The sequence below is a fragment of the Mastacembelus armatus genome, chromosome 13 (assembly GCF_900324485.2).
Source record: "Mastacembelus armatus chromosome 13, fMasArm1.2, whole genome shotgun sequence".
In the NCBI taxonomy this organism is placed as follows: Eukaryota; Metazoa; Chordata; class Actinopteri; order Synbranchiformes; family Mastacembelidae; genus Mastacembelus; species Mastacembelus armatus.
Window position 1 is genome coordinate 25761220 of NC_046645.1, and position 23420 is coordinate 25784639.

Below are 23420 nucleotides of genomic sequence, written 5' to 3' on the forward strand. Positions count from 1 at the left end.
GAACAACCGAACAGATGCTATGAAAAACCAGTTGTTGATCTTCATCATCAAAACCTGGACATGTGTTAGTTTTTGTTTTTATAAAAGATGTTTTTGTGTCAACTTGAGTTGAGCTGTGTTTGGATATGTTACCTTAAAGGTGAGCTGGTTACCACAGCGACAGAGGAGGAGGAGCATGGAGCCTCGTGGACTCAGCTGTAAAACAGTTTCTGACAGAGCAGGTTATTCATCACTGAGCTGGACACATGAAACATGATTGTTTCCAAAAAACTCCGGCAATGATTTTATTGTTTTCATACACACACTGTTAGAAAAGCCCATTTTTCCAAAGCACATACAAATGTGAAAAATGTCCTCAGTGCTGATCTGAGACCAGCCAACAACACGACATCCAGCTGTTTCCACAGCTACATTACTGATAAATATTCATTTCAATCTTTGCTGAACAGAAACACCCAAACAGAGACCAACAGTTTAGAGCCACTGGAAACAAAAGGAGGTAACGGTGTTCACATGTCATAGGAATTATTCCTGACAATGTATAGAACATAAAGTGGCAACTAAAATTATTATTAGTTCATAAATTATTCTGTTTTTTATTTATTTATCTTGTTTATAATCTTAGAAAGTAGACAAAATCTTCAGGATTCCCAAGACATTTGATTTGTGAATCACTGAGGAATGGAAATGTTTTTATTGGCACTAAATGTTTTCGTAAATCAATTGATCTGTTTATTAAACAACACAAAACAGTAAAAAAATATGCTGCGACTAATACCACTAAAATTCAGTTATTATGATAAACAGATTTTAAACAATTTTGATTATTGCTTATTTTTATTTTCATTTCTTAACTTAACTACAAATGTTCAATCAAAAAATATTTAACTATTTAGTAATTTTTCATTAAAAATATTTTTTGTTTCTGTCACAGGAAAGTAAAGCTTTGGGTTTTTCACTGTAAAATAATTCAAAGATGTTGAGCTTTTCCATCTGATGAATAATAAACTCTGACTGTGCCACGAACTAAAGAACAAACACTGAAGAAGCTACAGGCTTTAATGCTGAAAATATGAGAAGAAACTGTGTTTACAATGACTGACGGGTCAGCTCCACCCACAAACCACCAGGAAACACCACAAACTAACGGAGGATGAGGCTGAAAGAAACATTTGGACCAACAGACTGGGAAAATTCAGTAACTGGTCCACAGGAATAAACTAACAGGACCCGGACGAGAGGCAGAAAACTGTTGGATGGAGAACAGGTCCTAACAGAACAGGAGAGCAGAATATTTCACAGACAAATGAGGTTTAGGACTTTTTAACACTATCTGTGACACCAGTGTAAAATATATTAAAAATCCTGAATTCAAACTCGAAGCATCAGCAGTAACATGTACTCAGAGTACCAAAATAAAAGCACTGATTAAGCAGAATGACATCCATTAATGCAACTTAAGGTGGAGTGAATTTAAATCATTTTTGTCTTCAAATAATATTAATAATAAAAACTATTTTTTGGCTAAGATATTGCTGTGTTTTTGCATGCAGCTGTCAGATGAACACAGTGTTGTAAATCCTAAAATAAAAGTAGAGAAGGTGTAAATACTAATCTGTAAACGTAGTAAATGCACTACTATCTTCTAGTATTAGCCAGTGTCGCTGCACAGGTCAGACGAATGCACAGTGATTTTTTTTTTTATCTCCAGTGAAATGTACAAATGAATATTATAAAAAGCATAAAGTTTTTCAATCATTTGTTAATAGTCTGGAAGTTTGAATGGAGACGTTTTTTAATCACAGTTCAGGGTCTTTCCAGGAAACTTCTAAAGGTAACAAGTCATCCCCAGTGAAATAAATCAGATTCTTGATTTTTTTGTTCAGCTGCTTTGGTAATGTTGTTTCATTCGTTTTAGTTGTTTGAACAGAGTCCAATCACAAATTTAGCAGAACTGACATTTCACCTGATAAATGATTTCAATCATACAAATAAAAAGAGATTCTACAAAAACTTCCAGATAAAAAGCTTCTGGTTAGAAAATCATGTTTTGGTTATCAAAAACGTTTTCTGTCACGTTGGCAGCGAACATCCATGTAGAGCTGTGTTTGTGTCCAGTGTTCTCTCAGTTTTAGCTTCTGTTTGGTCTCCACCACCTCCTGAGGAAAATCTCTGCTAAATGCTGCACTGTGCTCACCAGCTCATCTCTGTGCCACTGACAGCAGTCGCAGATTTAAGATCAAAATTCAAAAGTAAGCAAAAGCAGCGCTAATTTTCAGTTGTTCATCTTTCATTAGCTGAAAACACAACCAAACACAGAGGTGACGTGTAAATGCTAAGGTTTGTATTGTCAGTTTGTTAACTTTTGTGAGAGTAAAACGTGTGGATTTGTTTGCCACACATGTAATTAAACATTTTTGGTTACTGAGATACAGGGGGTGATAGTTGTTTTAAAACAAATCAGGTGGAGGTGTGTTTTTAGCTAGCAATGACCTATATGTTTTTAGCTAGCATTAGCCTGTGTTTTTAGCTAGCATTAGCCTATGCTTTTAGCTAGCATTGGCCTTTGCTTTTAGCTAGCTTTAGCCTGTGCTAGCTGAGTGGATGCTGCCACTTGTTATTTGGAAACCTAAAGCTGCATTTTTTTTTGTCTCTTTACTTTTTCTTAATGTTTCGATTGTAAATCTGCTGTCCTCACTGTAGACTGGATGTGTGCTAACAGGTTAGCAAGGCTAACTGCTGTGTCGTCTATTTATTGATACTGTAAAAGTACTGAAGATATGAGAAGACATGAGAAAACCTAAGGAATGTGGTAACCATGGCAACAAGACGCTGTGTCCAAACAGAACCACAGAAATCCAAACCTGCTGACATTCTCACCTTTTGGGATCAACACCACCCATTTTGACAAGAGGTGTCTGTGTCTGTCAGATCAGCCAATCAGAAGCTTGTCTCGTTCATATGTGGTTTGGGGCTGGTGGGTGGGCCAGCGGGGGGACTGTCAGGGCTCTCAGGGGATGCTGGAACCTCACCCGTGGAGGCTGCAGCGCCGTGGCGAGGGGAGACAGGTGTGTGAAAGCGGGTGGGGGTCACTGTTGTGGGGGCAAGGTTTGTTGGGGAGGTGGGTGTGGCTCTGTGAGGTGATGAACATGAGGATAATGGTGATGACGACAGTGGTAAAGGTGCTCCTGGTGAATGCCGATTGCCAGGTGACACAGAGAAAGTAGTAGGGGTCTTCATGCCAAATCTGGACTCTAACTCACTGCACACTGCTAGGCTCCGCCTCATGCCCTCTGGCCCTGCTGGGACCACAAACCCGGATCCCCCGGTTGCCTCTGAACCCTTAGCGAGCTCCTGGCATCGCTCTACGAAGCTCCCCCTGCGGACAGACCCCCACTCTCTGTCACGCTCCATGTGTCTGGAAGGCTGGGGGCTGGGGATCGGGTGGCGGCTGGAGGTAGAGCTGTGGGTGTAGCCGGCCATGGAGATGGCGAAGGTCTGCGGGCTGGTTCCAGGCCCAGCGAACAGGCCAGGTTTGGAGAGGGGCACAGGCGGCGGGGCCTGTCGGGGGAGGCTGCCATACAGTGAAGCAGATGAACCCGAGGCTCCGGCTCCGCGTCCTGCTGCAGAGGGGACACGCTCTGCCCTGAAGCTGTCACTGAGCTGAGAGTGGAGGCTGGGGGACAGAAAGTCATGAGATCATCAATTATCATCCACCATATCTTGCAAATTTAGGATTTAGAACTTATAAATGAATTAATGAGGGCACACTGACAGTACTGAAGAACATCGATATGAGGCAGGTTTAATAAGAGAACATGTACCTGCAGGTCGAGGCTCTGGGTGTGCTGTCAGGGGTTCTGGTTAAAGCCAGATCACACTGGTCCAACAGCTCCAGCAGCTCCTCCTCTGTTGGCCCACCCAGCGCTGCAAGACACCCAATCACAGAGCTTGAAACAGTCACATTCGTAGATGATAGACCAATCACAAAACAGATTTTCACCCTGAATAAACCTGATCTCCAGTGAAACCCTAAAGCTTCACAGATGTGAAACTGACATTGAACCATAACGTTGTGTCATTTGAAGAGTCTGACCTCTGATGTCAACCTTGCCGGCGATCTCCATGGCGGTCGTCAGGTCCCACATCTGGATGCTGCCGTTGCTGTGACCGCTGAACAGGTAGCGCCGAGGCCGGGAGCCAATGCGACTCGAGCCCTCACACTCGTGAACCGTGAAGGCTGTGATGGAGGTGCCGTCCACCGAACGCACCTCACACACTCTGTCACACAAACACACACATATAGACAAACCTTTTTATGCCTCATGGGGACATTACTTGACTTAAATTCATTTCCTGGACACTCGCCCTAACCTAACATTAACATAACCCTAAACCTAAAACAACATGTAGTTCTTCAACCTTTAAATAATGTCTCCCTAAAATTATTTCAGTGGTAGAACAACTTTTAACAGTCAACAAATTCACATGTATTGTGCTGCACAGGGGGAAACTTACACAGCAGCAGTATTTACAACACTGGTAACAGACAATTGCACTACTCAACCAGATGAGGGAAACCATGAGCAAAATTTATATAGTTTTGCTATAACCTAATCATAACCTCACCCTAACTTTAAACCAAGAGGTTTAATCGAGTTTCAGTCTTCACAATGAAGCAAAACCATGGGAAACACACAGAACAAACTCATATTTCTATTTTTATTAGGACACTTATAGACATTATGCATTCCTTAGACCAGTGGTCTCAAACTCCAGTTCTCGGTGGCCACTGTCCTGCTTGTTTTCCAACCATCCCCTAGCCTACCCGCCTGGATCAAGTGTGTTCAGACAGTCAGAAGTTGGAAGGGCAGGGATAGTTGAAAAAGAAGCAGGACAGTGGCCCTCGGGGACTGGAGTTTGAGACCCCTGCCATAGGCCCTAGCCCTAACCTGATCACTGATTTGGAAGCGCGGCTCCGCACCTTCGAACAAAAGCCAGCTAGCCTAGCCCCGTTAGCTGGTGTGGAGCCACCGAGCTCAGGGTCTGTTAGCGGTCCAAGGGCAGCTCCGGAGCAGCCCGGAGAATTAGCCTGGGCGACGGTCCGACGGAAACATACTCCTAAGCAGAAGCCCACGGCTCATCACCTGCCTGTTCACGTTTCTAATAGATTTTCCCCGCTCAGCGACACACCCGCTGAGAAACCGACTCTGATAATTGGCGATTCCATAGTCAGGAACGTGAAAATAGAGACACCAGCGACCATAGTCAAATGTTTCCTGGGGCCAGAGCGGGCGACATCGAGTCAAATCTGAAGCTGCTGGCTAAGGCTAATCGTAAATATGGGAAAATTGTTATTCACGTCGGCAGCAATGACACCCGATTACGCCAATCGGAGGTCACTAAAATTAATGTTGAGTCGGTGTGTAACTTTGCTAAATTAATGTCGGACTCCGTAGTTTTCTCTGGACCCCTCCCCAATCTGACCAGCGATGACATGTTAAGCCACATGTCGTCGTTCCGTCGCTGGCTGTCTAGGTGGTGTCCAGCAAATGATGTGGGCTTCATAGACAATTGGGCCACTTTCTGGGGAAAACCCGGTCTGGTAGCGAGAGACGGCATCCATCCCACTTTGAATGGTGCAGCTCTCATCTCTAGGAATTTGGCCGAGTTTCTTAGCCGACCTAAAGCCTGACAATCCAGGGTGGGGACCGGGAAGCAGAGACTCTCTGCAGTTTCCTTAGAGCCGCCGCCCCCCTCAAACCACATAGAGACTGTGTCTGCCCCTCGAACATATAAATCAAATAAATCAGAAGTTAACAGAAGAGGAGTTATTCATAAAAACTTAATAAAAATTAAGACCACTCCTCTTATTGAACAGAAAAACAGAACTGTCAAATGTGGATTATTAAATATCAGGTCTCTTTCATCTAAATCTCTGTTAGTAAATGATTTGATAACTGATCACCAAATTGACCTACTTTATCTTACTGAAACCTGGTTACAGCAGGATGAATATGTCAGTCTGAATGAATCAACCCCCCTCAGTCATAAAAATTATCATGTTCCTCGAAGCACAGGTCGAGGTGGAGGAGTAGCTGCAATCTTCCAGTCAAACTTATTATTAAACTTTCATCCTCAGAACAATTTTAACTCATTTGAGAGCCTCACTCTGAGTCTCTCACATCCAAACTGGAAAACACAAAAACCAGTTCTACTTGTCACTGTGTACCGTCCACCTGTCCCTTACTCAGAGTTTTTAACTGAATTCCCTGACTTCCTGTCTGATTTAGTGCTTAGATCAGATAAAGTCATTATAGTGGGAGATTTTAACATTCATGTAGATGTTGAAAATAACAGCCTCAGCATTGCATTTAATTCTATATTAGATTCAATTGGTTTCATTCAAAATGTTAATAAACCCACCCACTGTTTCAATCACACCCTTGATCTTGTTCTGACCTATGGCATCGAAATTGAACATCTAATAGTTTTTCCCCCAAATCCTGTTTTGTCAGATCATTCTTTAATAACTTTCGAATTTAAAATGATGGATCATGCAGCGTCTGGAAGAAAATTCCACTACAGCAGATGTTTATCCGACAACGCTGTTAATAAATTTAAGAAAATGATTCCATCTTTATTTACATCTATGCCAAGTATAAACATAGTGGAGGGCAGCTGCTTCAATCCCACTCCCTACCAAATTGATCATGTTGTTGACAGCGCTGTAACCTCACTGCCTGAAACGCTTGATTCTGTAGCCCCTCTGAAAAAGAAGTTAGTGAATCAGAGAAGACTAGCCCCATGGTATAATTTACATATTTGTACCTTAAAAGCAGGCATCACGAAGGCTGGAAAGGAAGTGGCGTTCCACAAATTTAGAGGAAATTTTTCTAGCCTGGAAAAACAGTCTACTAACATATAAAAAAATCTCTCTGTAAAGCCAGAACTGCATACTATTCATCACTAATAGAGGAAAATAAGAACAATCCCAGGTTTCTTTTCAGCACTGTAGCCAGGCCGACAAAAACTCACAGCTCTGTTGAGCTCAGTGTTCCCTTAGCTCTCAGCAGTGACGAATTTATGAGTTTCTTTACAAATAAAATCACAACTATTAGAGATAAAATTCAGCAGATGCTTCCTATACCTGCAATAAATGAATCTTCTACTACAGTAGCTCTTGAATCATCTGTAGGACCTCAGTTATGTTTAGACTGCTTCTCTCCCATAGATCTCTCTGAATTTACATCAGTAGTTGCTTCATCGAAATCATCAACGTGTCTCTTAGACCCCATCCCGACTAGACTGCTTAAAGACACCCTGCCATTAATGAACTCATCTTTATTAGACTAGGTAAATTTATCTCTAGTATCAGGCTACGTACCACAGGCTAAGACTGTTAAGACTGCAGTAATCAAACCTCAACTCAAAAAGCCTAGTCTTGATCCAGGAGTCTTGGCTAATTATAGACCAATATCCAACCTGCCATTTATTTCTAAAATCCTAGAAAAAGCTGTTGCTAAGCAGCTATCAGACCACTTACACAGGAATGAACTATTTGAAGATTTTCAATCAGGATTTAGAGCACATCATAGTACAGAAACAGCACTGTTAAAAGTTACCAACGATCTTCTCTTAGCCTCAGATAATGGACTTGTTTCTATACTTGTCCTCCTAGACCTTAGTGCTGCATTCGACACCATTGACCACAACATCTTATTGCAGAGACTGGAGCATGTGACTGGTATCAGAGGAACAGCGTTAAAATGGTTCCAATCCTATTTATCGGACAGATTCCAGTTTGTTCATGTCCATGATGAACCTTCCACACGAATAAAAGTTAGTTATGGAGTTCCACAAGGCTCTGTGCTAGGACCGATTCTGTTCACCCTGTACATGCTTCCTTTAGGATATATCATTAGGAAGCACTCTATTAATTACCACTGCTATGCGGATGACACTCAGTTATATCTATCTATTAAACCTGTTAACACAAACCAGTTAACCAGACTTCAAGCCTGTCTAACTGACATAAAGGCTTGGATGACCAGTAACTTTTTACTTTTAAACTCGGAGAAAACAGAAGTCATTATATTTGGGCCTAAAAATCTCAGAAATAACTTTTCTAAAATTATAGCTACTCTAGATGGCATAGCCCTGGCCTCCAGCACTACTGTAAAAAACCTTGGAGTTATTTTTGACCAGGACATGTCCTTTAACTCACACATAAAACAAGTCTCTAGAACTGCATTCTTTCACCTGCGCAACATTGCCAAAATTAGGAACATCCTGTCTCAAAATGATGCAGAAAAACTAGTCCATGCATTTGTTACCTCAAGGCTAGATTACTGTAACTCATTACTATCTGGATGTCCCAATATCTCCATAAAAAGCCTTCAGTTAATCCAGAATGCTGCAGCCAGAGTCCTGACAGGAACTAGGAAGAGAGATCATATTTCTCCTATATTGGCTTCTCTTCATTGGCTCCCTGTAAAATATAGAATAGAATTTAAAATCCTTCTTCTCACATACAAATCCCTTCATAATCAAGCTCCTTCATACCTTAAAGACCTCATAGTACCATATTATCCCAATAGACCACTTCGCTCTCAGAGTGCAGGTCTACTTGTGGTTCCCAGAGTTTCCAAAAGCAGACTGGGAGGCAGAACCTTTAGTTATCAAGCTCCTCTCCTATGGAACCAGCTCCCAGCCTGGGTTCAAGAGGCAGACTCTCTCTGTACTTTTAAGGCTAGACTTAAAACCTTCCTCTTTGACAAAGCATATAGTTGGGGCTGGCCTCAGGCAACCCTGAACCATCCCTTAGTTATGCTGCTATAGGCCTAGACTGCCCGAGGACCATCGGTGCACTGAGCTCCCCTACCCTAACCCCCCCTTTCCCTCCCCCTCCCCTCTCTTCCTCTCCTCCCATCTCACATGTATATTCCAACATTGAATGTCACTAACCTTGTGCTCTCTCTCTCCCCTAGTTTGTGCTCTCTCCCTCTCTCTCTCTCTCTGTACCTTCTGCAGGTGTCCCTGGTCCTGGAGCTGTATATTGCTGATGTGCAGTTACTGGCCCCACCAACCTGCAGTGTCTATTTGTTGTTTATTGTTGCTGTTCTTTTCTCTCTGCTCTATCCACTCACCCCAACCGGTTGAGGCAGATGGACGCCCAAACTGAGCCCGGTTCTGCTGGAGGTTTTTTCTTCCGTTAAAGGGAGTTTTTTCCTCTCCACTGTCACCAAGTGCTTGCTCATAAGGGAATTGTTGGGTTTTTTGTTTTAGTTTTTGTAAAGTGCCTTGAGATGATTTGTATTGTGATTTGGCGCTATACAAATAAAATTGAATTGAATTGAATTAACCGTCAAAACTAAATTCCTTAACCTTTACCCTAACCCTAAAACAAAAACCAAAAAAGGTTTTAACCCTCAAAAAACCATTTGAAGTTGTGAGGTCTGGGCAAAATGTCCTCACAAGAATGGTATCAATGGTAAAAGTTGTCCACACAACCATAGAAAGCCGTGTATGTACGTACGTACAGACAGACAGACGTACAGACGCACGTACAGACACAGACACAGACACAGACACAGACACAGACACAGACACAGACACAGACACAGACACAGACACAGACACAGACACAGACACAGACACAGACACACACCTCTTTCCATTGGATGACAGTCTCACATAGAGTTTATCTGTATCTGGTACGACTCTCTGAATAAACACCTGCTGGTCGTCTCTTTCTCCATACGGCCCTGAAAACACACACAGAACATACAGTCACCATCAGACCCCTGACCTCCGACCAAAGCAATAACAATCTCTAAAGCTCCTATGTCATGGAAACATTGAGCAGTTGTGACTCAAACAATTTAATTTATTGCTCATAGTACTAAAATATTAGGACTTTGTGGCAATGCCAGGTCCATAGTTAAAAACACAGAGATTAAATCTGCTGTTTTTCTCTCACATATTCTCAAAATTGTCGCTTTAGTTTCTTACAGTGACTCAAAATTGGAAAAAAACTTGGAACTGAACTGGAACTTTTAGCATGGCACATTGACCTTTAACCCCTGTGGTTATTACCGATCTCTGTCCCAGCGCTGCAGCCTCCGTGTCCATCCACATCGTCCAGGCTGAGGATCTTGAAGGAGGTGAGAGGTGTGGATCCGGGCTGGGTGGAGATCATCCCTCTGAATCGAGTCACCGTCCACGTCCGCACATGGTTGTTGTCTGCACAAACTGAAGGACATCAAACAAAAGGTCAGTGAGACGACGGAGGAGGAACACAGCGACCAGCAAGGAGACCAACTGATGCTGAGGGAAAATGTGACACAGCTTTTCAGTCGTTTCACAGTGGATTTAAACCATGCTGTCTCTTAAACAAGTACCTGAGATGAGGTTTATTTCAATTCAATTCAATTCAACTTTATTTGTATAGCGCCAAATCACAATACAAATCATCTCAAGGCACTTTACAAAAACAAAAAACCCAACAATTCCCTTATGAGCAAGCACTTGGTGACAGTGGAGAGGAAAAACTCCCTTTAACGGAAGAAAAAACCTCCAGCAGAACCGGGCTCAGTTTGGGCGGCCATCTGCCTCGACCGGTTGGGGTGAGTGGATAGAGCAGAGAGAAAAGAACAGCAACAATAAACAACAAATAGACACTACAGGTTGGTGGGACCAGTAACTGCACATCAGCGATATACAGCTCCAGGACCAGGGACACCTGCAGAAGGTACAGAGAGAGCACAAACACAAAAGTGTATATCCCCCCAGACTAGTACCTGAGCTGAGGATTATTTCCCTCCAGACTAGTACCTGATCTGAGGATTATTTCCCCCCAGACTAGTACTTGAGACAAGGATTATTTCCCCCCAGACTCATACCTGAGATCAGGTGCTTCTCAGACAACATGATCTTGGTCACAGGGCTGCGGTGGACGGAGAAAGTCTGGAAGAGCTGCGGCCCTGAACCGACGGTCTCTGGATGCTGAACAATAACTCGAACTGTCCCAGAACTGGTCCCATATGCGATCTCGATCCAGTTTCCACTGTCACCTGTGGTTGTTTTACACAGAATGAGTTATAAAGTGGAGTTGAGGTCTTACTTCTGTTTGGTTTCATAGTAGAATTTAAACCACCGATGGTAGAGTTAGAAATTAAGGGAAAGTACCGCTCTGACAAATGGGGGGCCTGGATCCTGCCTGAGGTCAGAACGGGTGGAGGACAGTGGATGCTCCATTCATTTGATGAGCGACTACAGTGTTATGAATCATTTCTTTAGTATGTCTCTGTTACGTGTTGATTAAGAAAACCCTAGGTGTGTGTATGTTAACCTTGAAAGATAAGGTAGTCACGTGACTTTTGTAATCCCTTCATGGTAGAGAGACCAATGAGTCTGTGAAGGACAGACACCAGATGATGAAAAAATAGACCTATAAAATAAATAAATAAATAAAAATGAAACAACGAAAACACCACTGGCTGAGGGTTACAAAAGTCTTCCTTTGGGAAACCATATGGAAATATTTATCAGGAAACGACCCCTACAAGGAAAACATGGAAATTAATGCAGTATTATAGAATTAAGCTATTATTGTCTATGAGAACCGTTTTAGAATGTGTCCCACATAATGACTGGGCATATGAATGAGGTGATAATTTCATAAGCTTTGCGGTGATTCCTTCAGTGTCTTGTATGCACAATGTGTGTACAATAAGGGTACGTTGCTCTGAACAAAAGTGTCATGCAAACTACCTGGCTGAAGAAAGTTATCCAAAGTTACTGTTTGTGTGATAAGATCTGACCATACGATGAGATGGAAAGATCAGTGTGAGCGAGAACTTGTGTGTATGAGCCCAGTGACAGTTGAAGCACTAGTCCCAGTGAGTTTAGAAACATGGGGAATAAACCAGGGAAATGAGAAGTCTTATCTGACTCTCTTACAGACCCTGCTAAAATAATGACAGATAAATGGGGTAAATGTGTAGTTGTGGAATATTGTTACAGAAGTGGAAGTGAAAAAGAAAAGGAAAGCAAAGGGAAAAAAGTAATAAATTGGCACTTTTTCCAAAAGTGGGAAGCAGAGGTAAAAGAAAAAACCTGCATAAGGCTTAATGGTAAATTTAGAAAAGTGTAATGTTGAGGAAAATAAGAAGGACAAACAGAAACGTATGGCAAGAAATAGGAACCTGCCTCCTCCATATGCTGTCTCTATGCCCATGGCTGTTCCACCAGCAGCACAGCCTCTCCAGGCCCAGATGGCTGCATCAGCAAGTACCCAGTCACATGGGAGGTCAGAAGAAGAACAAGAAGAACAAAGTCTTACTAGCAGCTACATTTGATTACTGGCTGAGGAGCCAAACCAACAAAGGGGACATACACCAGATGCTGTGTGTTGCAGGTTCTTCAAACTCTGATGGGAAAACATTAGACCCGCAACATGGTCAATCACAGCAACGGTGGGATCATAACTCACCGCCACGATGGAAACCCTGTATTGATGTACTACCAGCAGGGAACTACACAACCTCACAGAAGGGGCCTGAGATCTCGACATAACAATACAAGAGGACGTCATAGGTATCAAGGATTTTCACAGAATCAGCTTCAAAGAGAACAGTTTAACATGGATGTTTACATCCATGTTAAACTTGTCGTGTTGAAGTCGTGTTGACATGTTACACCTGTGAAGGATATGGACATATATACTGTAACTGAATCAACTAATACTGCTGAAATACAGTTGAAGACTGTTAATGATTGGGCCCCAGGAAACCCACAGTGACAGTGATCTAGATATGGAAATATCATAATAATGTAACATTTTGTTTTCCCTAATTGGTAATGTCTTATGATTGATAAGTGTGTTGACACTTTGTGTCAAAAGGAGGGAATGTGGTTGTTTTACATAGAATGAGTATTAAAGTGGAGTTGAGGTCTTACTTCTGTTTGGTTTCATAGCAGAATTTAACAGGTGGTCAAAGGGCCAATGTGTGGCTAAAGAATGCATGGTATGGGGGTTTTAGTGTTTTAGATGCCTGTAAATAAATGCCAACATTTGTGTAGTGCCATTAAATGCCTGAAGTTAGATAACAGCTGTGAGAACCTCTGGGGTCTTTTGAAGCTGAGTTCACCCCTCAGCTATATATTCCTGAAATAGCTCTGAGTTTAGTTCTCCCACAGTGAATTCACTAAACACATGTTCTCACCAGTTTCATTATTTGTTAGGAACATACTTTAGATCAGGGGACACCAACCATGGCCCTCCTGACAACTGTGTGACATATATGTTCCTCATCTTTAAAAGAAAAGGTGTGTTTATTTTCTCAATGTGCGTTTAGCCTCATGCTGTTGTAGGACCTGTGCCATGTTACCGTCTCTATCTGGGGAGTAAAACTGATGTTTTCTGGGGAGTTACTGTATTAACAGGTGCTGTCACCGAGCCAAACAACAGACGACAGGTGTCAGTAACAGCAGGTGTAGTATGAGACAAGCAGCAGTCCGTACTGGTTTTGGGAGTGAGGTAAACACTGAGAGCAGTGATGGCGTCTTCAGTCGGGTCTCGGTACAGTTCTGTCACCAGCAGGTCGTTATCCTTCATCCTCAGAGGAAACTTCTGAACGTCTGATAAATAACAACAGGGACATTGATTCATGTTTCCACTGCACTTTCAATCAGGACATAAACAAAGCTAACGGCTTTAGTTTTGGACTGTTGGTGAGGGTGACGGTGTTAAACTGTACTGTGAAGTTGTGGTTTTTCAACATAAACTGAACAATTAACTGATTAATAAAAAAAAACACCTAGTTAGTTGCAGGTCTCGTCATTCGGCTGGTCGTTAGCTGGTTCTTACCTATGTAGTAGATGGAGCCGTTGTTGCAGCCCAGGATAAGGAGGGAACCGGCAGTGTCGTAGCTGCTGATGGGAACCACGTCCTGGTTCTGCACAAAGATGACAGAACTTCACAAAGCTGGTTCACATCAGGTCCAGCATGCTGAAACTTATTCCAGTCCACACACTGCTGTTTGCAGACAACTTCCCCAAGAAAAGGAGCGAGGTGCAAGAGCAAATGACCAGTCTGCCTTTAGTGTCATCCTGCAGCAGGTGGACTGATCTCAGCATTACTCAGTTTGGGATCACATGAAGAGATGCAGACCACGTCTACATGAGACCAGCTTAACTCTAAAACACTGGACTTACTCCAAAACGACCTGTTCACACTGAGCGTTTGAGATACTTTCTGCATTCACCTGTGTCCACATTAAAACGCCAATCAGGTCATTCTCTTCCTCCTACTGCTGCTCATGTACAGGACTGAGAAACAAGCCACACAAAAATAGTGAAGAACATTTTACTATTCCCATTCCTGCTGTTTATGGCAAACTCCAAGAACTACATTCCTCAGACTGAAAGAAGATTTTCAGTTCAAAGTACAGCATCACAGAACAAGCAGAGAACAGTGTCTGAAGAAGCTAAACTACTGTTGTGTTTCCTCATTCTCTGGTGGATTACATTCAACACAACAAACTGGCAGCTAGCACCTCCATCTGTTTGGTCATTGATATTACAGCAACAAAATGGAGAGAGGAAGTTGTGTTGACGGATTTACCTGGGTTAATGTAGACGTGGTCTGAGACAGTCTGGATCCTGAATCCAGCATATCTCAGGAGTTCCTGGAGAAACTAGTTGTGCTATAATTCCTCATTTTGTGGTTGGTGCCTACATCATCTGCGCAGTGCTGCACACAGCGACCGCAAATCTTTAAATGAAATCTCCACCCACCTGCCAGTGTTTAGTGACGGCGTTCCACACACCAACCTTCCCGGCGTGGCTGGTGGCAATCATCTGGTTACCAACGAAGAAAAGCGCCTCCACTGGCACACCCAGACTGAAGACGCCTGCAGGAGAAACACACCATTTCAGAGACAACAAGAAAAATCAGCAGGATCTCCTTCAAGAAATAACTAATTCAGCAGTGTCGCCGTCTTAGGAAACATCTTTTACAAACTGACTCTTTACCTGTTTGTATCTACTGTGTCACCCTTCATTTGTATCTCATACCAATTTCATTTCCGTTGCCATCGGGGCAGATGGCCCACAGGATGATCTCTGTCACGGAGGCAACAGCCACCATCTTGTCATTGTCTCCTAGCGAGCCGCCCATCACCTTGGCGTTCAGAGCAACTCTATCAATCACCCAGTCCAGACGAGGAGAAGTGAAGACCTGCTGCCACCCGGTTGACTCCTTCACCCTGACGGACAGAAAAACACACCAAGAGCAAAGCTAAAATCAAAACCATTAAAGGGTTAATTCACCCAAACTATACATTCCGGCTATACAGAGCCTTCTCACACACAGACTCAGTAAGACCTTTGCTGGACAACATGTAAACCATTTAAAGCCTAAAAGACAGAGCTGGTGACTGCAGCATTCAAGCTTCAGTTATATTGGAAAACTGAATGAAAACAGAAATAACTTGAAATAAATGCTGCTCACTAAAACACAGACTCTACAACAGAACAAAACATTTCCAAGTGCTCAACGATGAAATGTTGTAGTTCAAACTGCAGTCGGCGACAAACTAATCAATCAGACAACTTCTGAGATCCCCCAGTGATTAAAAAGACAGATGTTCACCTGTAGCAGACGACAAACTGTGTATAGGCCACAGCGATCCAGTTATGATGACCACAGATGATGCGAACCATGCCAGGGTCTGATGACTGACCTAAACACACACGCGCCCGCAAGCACGTGCACACGCGCACACGCACACACACACACAAAACACTGAAGAGGTCAGAATCCATCCCTTTAAAAACATTTAAAATTGCTAATGTTTTACAATGTAGACACTCCATCCTAATATGTGTGCGTGTTCACCTCCAGACGTCCTTTCCTCCATGCTGGCTCTGGACAGTATTCCAGAGTTCCCCAGGTTTGGCGGCATGGTGTTGCTGCGTCTCACCGGCGCTCTCTCTAAGGGCACGACTCGACCCGCCATGAACTGCGATCCCGCCACACTGTGACGGTTACGACGTTTTGCTGGGTACACTGGGAGGACACAGACAGGAAGTGAAGGAACAGATGTTAAAACAGGGATGAGCTGGGTCTGTGTTCAGGGAGCTGGTCTTCCATGTGATGGAGATTAAAGGACAAGGCTAGTGATTTTCAAAACATCCTACAACAATGGATTTTATGTTCTCAGCATAATGTGTGAATCTGTTGACACTGTGAGCAGAGAGAAGCAGAGAGAAGCTGAGAGAAGACTGTAAACAGTGACGGTCGTTCTCAGAGTCTGGAGCTGGTTTTTGGAAAAAGATGGGCCTCCCATTGTTGGTGAGGAAGAACCACGTGAGCCAGTGCAGCAGTGTGGCTCCCTTCTGTGTTTTTAATAGTTTTTTGACAACAATGGAGGTCTACGACACAGACCAATAAGCTGAACCAGGTTCTAGATTCACACACATTAGGCTGAGGACACCACATTCATTGGTGCTGTCAGTCTCTGGATGGGATCTGGACTCAGTGTCACACACAGTCACACACAGTCACACACAGTCACACACAGTCACACACAGTCACACACAGTCACACACAGTCACACACAGTCACACACAGTCACACACAGTCACACACAGTCACACACAGTCACACACAGTCACACACAGTCACACACAGTCACACACAGTCACACACAGACACCAGCTGCTGCCGTCAGAGGCAGAGGTATTAGGCTGTGAAATACAGCTTAATGTGGTTTATTGTTATTCTCAGAGGAGTGCTCAGAAAATCAGGACAGGGGAGAAACACCCTTAGAGGTAGCTCCTGCATTCAGTGTGTGGTAAACGATAGACTGAAAGGTTGTTTTTGAGGAGCAGACAGGGGGATTTAAAATAACTCTGCTCAGAGTCACGGACTGAAGCTGCTGATCAATAGCCAATTTGAAACTAACTTCCCTTTAATACCACCTGTGTGTAAAAAGGTGGCTGGTGCCTGTTCTCCTCTGTTTCCAAACACACCTGACTGTGACTGGAGGCACCTGCAGACTCTGCTACCAACATTACAGAAAGAGAAAAAGATCAAGGTTCAGCAGCACGATGTCCTTAGAAACATGGTTCCAGTGGATCAGGTGAAGACTGGGTGGTGTACCTGGTGGAGGCAGGTAGCCATTGAACAGCACATTTCCACAGGAGGATCGGTCCAGCTCGTCACACAGCTGCAGTTTACGCACTGTTACAAGAAAAAACAGAGTTAATGAAGAGTCGATAACCAGGATCAGTCAAAGCTTCTCTGCTTGCTCTCAACAAAAAGTGTCTATTTACTGAAACTGTAAGGAATGTGTTGAATGCATTTCATATGTCATTAAAAAATGTGTTAAGCTGGATCTTGATTTTTAGGTGGAACAGTGCACATTAATCAACATCACAGTAAATGCGCTGTGGTCACACTCGTCCACCAGTCGATCACTGACCTGTCAGTAATTCACACCTACAGGTAATTTAGAGTCACCAACCAACCTAACCTGCATGTGTTTGGACTGTAGGAGGAGAAAACCCACAGACATAGGGACAACATGCAGACTCCACACAGAAATGCCCCGGGTCCACCGGGGTTCAGACCCTAATCCTGACCTGCATGTGTTTGGACTGTGGGAGGAGAAAACCCACACATACACAGGGACAACATGCAGACTCCACACAGAAATGCCCTTGGTCCACCGGGGTTCAGACCCTAATCCTAACCTGCGTGTGTTTGGACTGTGGGAGGAGAAAACCCACACAGACTAAGGGACAACATGCAGACTCCACACAGAAATGCCCCGGGTCCACCAGGGGTTCAAACCCTAATCCTAACCTGCGTGTGTGTGGACTGTGGGAGGAGCCCCGGGTCCACCCACAGGCTTACATCCAGTTGTGGCAGAGCACATTTAACTTTTACTGTATGAATTTACACCGAGGGTTTCCACTGCCTCGTCACATCTCCTGACACTGTGTGTCTCACCAAGCGGTGCAATGCCGTAGAACTCAGCCTCGTGCATGAGCATGTGAACATTGATGGCGCGTGGGTGAAGCTCTTTAGTCCGCAGGAAGTTGAGAATGGGGGCAAACAGGGAGGGGTCCCTGTCAATGAAGATCTGTGGAGAACGGAGTTTCACCACACACACAGTTATGACAACACACAGAACAGACCCCGGCACAAAGATTATGACACCAACACTAAGGTTTGAGGATTGTCACTAAATAAACCGACAAATGAACACAGAACTGGGCTGTACTTACGGCTCCGGTTTCATCCTTCAGAGTTGAGATCCGACCACTTAAAAGACTGAAGACAAAAGGAAAACACAAACCATCAGCATGTTAAGGGAGTAAATGCATCAAAGATGCACTTGAGACATTGAACTGTCACTGGCAGCTGACCGCTCTTAATCACAGGAGGCATGGTTTAATTCAACATGTTTTCCAGTAATAGCGACATGAAATTGCTGAAGATTTCAGGGGCATTGAAATGATCTGGGGCTGCCTGTCAGGTTCGTGCACCTTGATGTTTTCTTCACTGACCTGGAGAAAAAGGAGTCAGGAACCCATGTGAGCGTCTGCCGGGAGGTGCTGAACCTGTAAACAAAGCAACAGTAATGTAACTGGGCTACCTCACCTGAAAGACTGTGTACAGGTGTGTGCACATGGATCACTGTGTTGTTAAGTTTAAGTAAACCATATTTAAATAACACAAAGCTGCAGCTGTTGTGCAAACTTTAAAGGAGGTTCTCTGAAGAACCACAATCATCACTTAAAAACACACAGAAACACAGGAACCAATGAACTTGAATAACCTAAGTTTCTCTCGTTAACTTACCTGTTCCACCGTCGGACACAATAACCTTATTTCCAAAACCCAAGCCATATCGTAAATTTAACCAAATGAAAACAGGTATTAGCAGACTATATTTAGCTTAGCCTCTGGTTTTATTGTCGGACATGAAGCAAATATTTAATCTAGATTCTACCCAAAGTTGACTGAACTCCGACCCTGAACTTTGACCTCAGTTATTTACTTTCTGTCCCTGTGTGGTCCCACCAGCATGTTTGGTCTTTGGCACTTGACTTCACACATACTTTAACAAAGACCCAATAGACCCGACCGGACTGTGTTTGAGGTTAAAATCGAACCTAACGTCGACTTTGTGCATCTAACCGCTAACTACAGACCTAACCACGTGTTAGGGGGCCTGATGTGCACAGATGTTTGACATTAAAGACATTTTCAAACACCTGGACGACCTGTCCGTTAATGGACGCATGCCCATTAGCCCTGTAGCTAGCCGGGATAGCTACAGGGCTAATGAACAACTGTCCGGTCCCTCACCTCTTCCCTCCGACGTTCAGATGGATGATGTCTCCGCTCCTCGTCGTGTTGGACATCATCTGGACATTTAGCAGCTTCGAAACAACAGAAGCAATCTAAACATTTAATCCGTTTTTAGGATAAATCCAGTTTCCGTTCTTGTTTCTAAGTCAATTTCCTGTCGCGCAGGGCGGAGCGAAAACCCGCGGTGGATCATGGGAACAGCCGGACCGGACGTTCGGACTGGAACAGGACTACAAGTTTCCAGCCTGGTTTAAGAATGAAATGTCAGAACAGTCATCAATATAGAGGCGCACAGGTAACACTAGTCTGATTATACAGTAATGAAACATGATTACCGTCACTTTTATTAAGACTATAATTTTATTTCATTTTTCCATCATGAAAACCTGCAGCCAATACATTTCAGTCCTTACATTTAAAGGCCAAGTGTAGTAAATGCAGAAGATAAAACAAACGTGTAACTGATATTTACTGTGAGTAGCTTCTATTAACTGCTGTGATTACAGGCCCCATCATCACAACCATCCATCCAATAACAAACACCACTTCATGGTGGCGCTAGAGGAGAAGCAATGTGTAGGAACATGAATCTCTGAACAAGGTTTTGTTTGCCCTCCATCCTGTGGATGTTGGATGTTCCAGTCTGGACCAAAGTCTTGCACCAGTGGACTGACATCATGGTTTAAAAAAACTGAAAAAATTATTTTAAGGGCAAAAAGCAGAACTAAAATCTAGAAACTGACCGAGGTCATGTCATCACTCTGCTGTTTCCTGTGCTGAGCGCTGGTTTCTGAAAGCTGCCACCACAGCGGCGTTTCTTAAGCTGCCTAGAGTCAGAGAAGCCGAGGCCGCAGCGGCTGCAGGAGTACAGCTTCACCCCAGTGTGGACCTGCATGTGTGACTTCCGCTGGTTGGACTGGCTGAACTTGCTGCTGCACACCTGGCATCCATACAGCCGCTCACCTCTGTGGAGTTTGGCGTGTCGTTAAAAGTTGTTGCGTGACCTGAACGCTCTGCAGCACTGCTCGCACATGTACCTTTTCTCTCCGGTGTGGAATGTCAGATGCTCCTTCAGATGGCTTCACTGCAGGAATCTCTTCTCTCACACGGCACAGCTGTGCAGCCGCATGTGGTACACAAATGTACATTTGCGGTGGAAAGACTTCCCATAGGTGGAGCAGATGAATTTGTTTCCCTCTGAGTGGGTTTCGTCATGAACTCTCAAAGTGTCTGCACTGCAGAAACGTTTCTGGCAGGACACACAGCTGAAGGATTTCAGTCCTGCAGGTTCTTCTGTCTGCTGGATTTGAGCTGTCTCCTGGTCCTGGTGAACCGTATGTTGATGCTCTAGCAGTTTGGAGTTGTAGAAAAAAGTCTTACCACACAGGTAACACATAAACGGTTTCTTTCCACCATGAACAAGCATGTGGGTCTTGAATGCCCAGGTACCTGAGAACTCCTCCCCACACTCCCCATGCCTGAAGGGCTTCTCACCTGTGTGGATGCGCAGGTGTCTCTGCAGGTTATTTTTCAGACCACATCCAATCTCACACATCTGGCAGATGAAGGGTGTTTCCCCCGTGTGGATGACGTGGTGTTGCTCCAGTGCTCGTTTCAGCTTGAAAGTCTTCTCACAGTTGAAGCAACTGAATGGACGCTCATCTGAATGTACCCTCCTGTAAGAAAACAGGTGAGTAGATGTCCTGAATCTCTTCCCACAGGTGGCACAGGGGAAAGGTTTCTCTCCGGTGTAAATGGACCGGTGCTCCTGCAGGACGCTCTTGGTGGTAAATCCTTTCCCACAAGTGTCGCAGATGAAGGGCCGGGCTCTGGTGTGGACGGCCTTGTGTCGTTTCAGCAGATGCATCTTACTGTACGTCTTCTGACAAACGCAGCAGCTGAAGGATTTTTTCTGGGCTTCATGATGTGTATCGAGGTGTGTGTCGAGTTTCTTCTGGAGGCCGAAGTGTTTGTCACTCCGGCTACCACATGTTCTGACGTTTCTGCACGCTTGCTGCTTCCGCTCTGTGGGCCTGAAGGTGAGATGGAGAGTCTTCTCCTTGTGGAAGTGTTTGTGGCACTGGTCGCAGAAGAAAGGTTTGTTGTGACACTTCAGGTGCTGCTTCAGCTGATTCTGATAGTGGAAGCCTTGTTGCACTTCTCACAAAACACTCACTTCTGTTGATGCTTCTCCCTCCTCCTCCTGTTTTTCTCCTGGCTGTTACCCTTCCCAAGGCCTAGATCTGAGAAAATATACATATACATTAACTTTGTACTGGTTACTGTCAGCTTTTTCATGTTTTGTCCAACAATTTCTGAAATCTGCTGTCACCTTCTGGTTTTCCTCTAGTGTCTTCACTGAGCTTTGTCACCATGTCCTGTAAAGAACGGGGGGGGGGGGCCCACATGAGGTTCAGAGTTGACCTGCGATAGGTCCACAGGTCTGGCTTTGTGGGTTCCTGCTGTATCGAACCACCAGCCAGTGTCAGCATCCTGCCCTGTGGCCCCCAGGGGGCGTTGAAGATTGAGGGTCTCCTGACTGTTAGCTGTCGGGTCGGAGGCAGCTGCAGTTGCAAGAGAAGCAGCAGCACCTTGGCTTAAATTCACAGGCACAGAACTGAGGTTGTGCAGAGGCCGACTTGTCACCACCAGAGAGGCTGAGGGCTGGACGGCGCTCTGACCGGTGGCCACCGCAGAACTCAGGACAGGCACCGACAGGGCCGCAGGGTCCAACGCCGTCTGACTGGTGTACAGAGGCACCGCAGGAATCCCTGTGCTCATCATGCCAACACAAGAAGAAATTTAAATAACGTTAAACCTTCAGCAAAAAAAACATGATGGTACTTCAGTACTAGTCCTAGACTCCTGATTAAACAACTTATTGATTTAAAACAAAGTGCAATAGCTCAGAAATATACTTGCCAGCTGTAGCACTACAGCCTGTAACAAAAAGTGAAAAATGCTCAGAACAGCTTGTTCTGTTTGAGTAAAATGACAAAAGTATTAGTTATTATTGTTGTTATTATTATTATAAATGATAAAAGAAAAGCAGCAAGCTGGAATCAGTAAATATTTGCTGGCCAAACTAGATATTTAAAAATAAGATTATTAGTGAAAATATGTAATAAATAAATAAATAATAAAGATCTGAGGGGAAACCTTCTGCATAACAGGTACACTTACCTCTGAAACTTGTTTAGCAGTTAATGCTTAAAGTGATTATTTCACATTATGAATGTAGAACCTGTAGTGGAGTATGTTTTATACTGTAGTACTGGTAGTTTTAAAAAACAGCAGTACTTCCATGTGTATTCTTATGTTTTATGAAGTACACTGACATGCATGTCTTTGTTGCTGTATTTGTAAGTACTACTGTTAGAATACTAGGCAGTAGTATTTGTTTGGTTCCGTCCTCTCACCGTGCACGGATCCGCTCCGCAGCAGCACATGGACCGGTCCGCTCAGGGTCTTCTCTGTCCCGTCCCTCTGCAGCAGCTCTCGGGTTTCCTCGCTTCTCTCTCTCATCTTCTGCAGGTCCTGCAGGTGAGTCAGGACACTGGCCCACCTGGCTCCGCAGCTGCTTCTCCAGCTGGAATCCGGACGCGAGTGTGCGCTTCAGTTCGGACTCCAGCTGCCTGACCTGCGCCTTCAGAGCCCGGTTCTCCCGCAGCAATTCGGAGGCCGAGTCCCGGTACAGCTCGGTTATTCTGACGCTCAGGTCTCTCCCCAGCTCCTGCAGGATCTGGGCACACGATGCTGTCCCGCCTGCTCCACCGGCACCGTCCCGTTCCAGAGCCGCAACGGTCCACCACGGTCCGAGTCCGGCTCTCAAACCCGTCGTCACCGGACATCAGGGTCCTCTTTCCTGGCATCTTCTGAACATTTCACTGGGGAAAGAACCTCTGCGGTTCCGTCCGGTAAACTCGAACAAACCGGTCACCTGTTGTTGTTTTGGACGGGGAAGTAAAGGGCAGGAGATTTGTAGTCCGGAAGCTGCAGCTGGTGCGCATGCGCCATCGGTTAAGGCCTT

At 44.3% G+C, this 23420-nt stretch overlaps 2 protein-coding genes across 3 annotated transcripts; both read right to left on the reverse strand.

Moving 5' to 3' along the window:
- Positions 1-270: 270 nt before the first annotated feature.
- shkbp1 (SH3KBP1 binding protein 1) lies at positions 271-19561 on the reverse strand. Of its 2 annotated transcripts, XM_026331039.1 has the most exons (18): positions 19388-19561; positions 18583-18636; positions 18301-18346; positions 18023-18155; positions 17171-17251; positions 15905-16075; positions 15659-15749; positions 15082-15272; positions 14803-14918; positions 13874-13961; positions 13528-13644; positions 12214-12282; positions 10905-11075; positions 10099-10254; positions 9671-9767; positions 4097-4281; positions 3825-3927; positions 271-3676 (listed from the first exon to the last, which is right to left on the reverse strand). In XM_026331039.1, exons 1-18 carry the CDS (start codon positions 19444-19446, stop codon positions 2941-2943), a joined length of 2664 nt encoding a protein of 887 aa, XP_026186824.1. In that variant the 5' UTR covers positions 19447-19561; the 3' UTR covers positions 271-2940. The 2 variants fall into 2 exon arrangements, with proteins under 2 accessions (XP_026186824.1, XP_026186832.1); XM_026331047.1 differs by lacking the exon at positions 12214-12282.
- A 931-nt stretch (positions 19562-20492) lies between these two features.
- On the reverse strand, positions 20493-22171 carry LOC113135070 (zinc finger protein OZF-like). Its single transcript, XM_026314702.2, has 2 exons — positions 21797-22171; positions 20493-21524 (listed from the first exon to the last, which is right to left on the reverse strand). The coding sequence occupies exons 1-2, from the start codon at positions 22169-22171 to the stop codon at positions 20493-20495; spliced, it is 1407 nt and encodes a 468-aa protein (XP_026170487.2).
- Positions 22172-23420: the final 1249 nt, after the last annotated feature.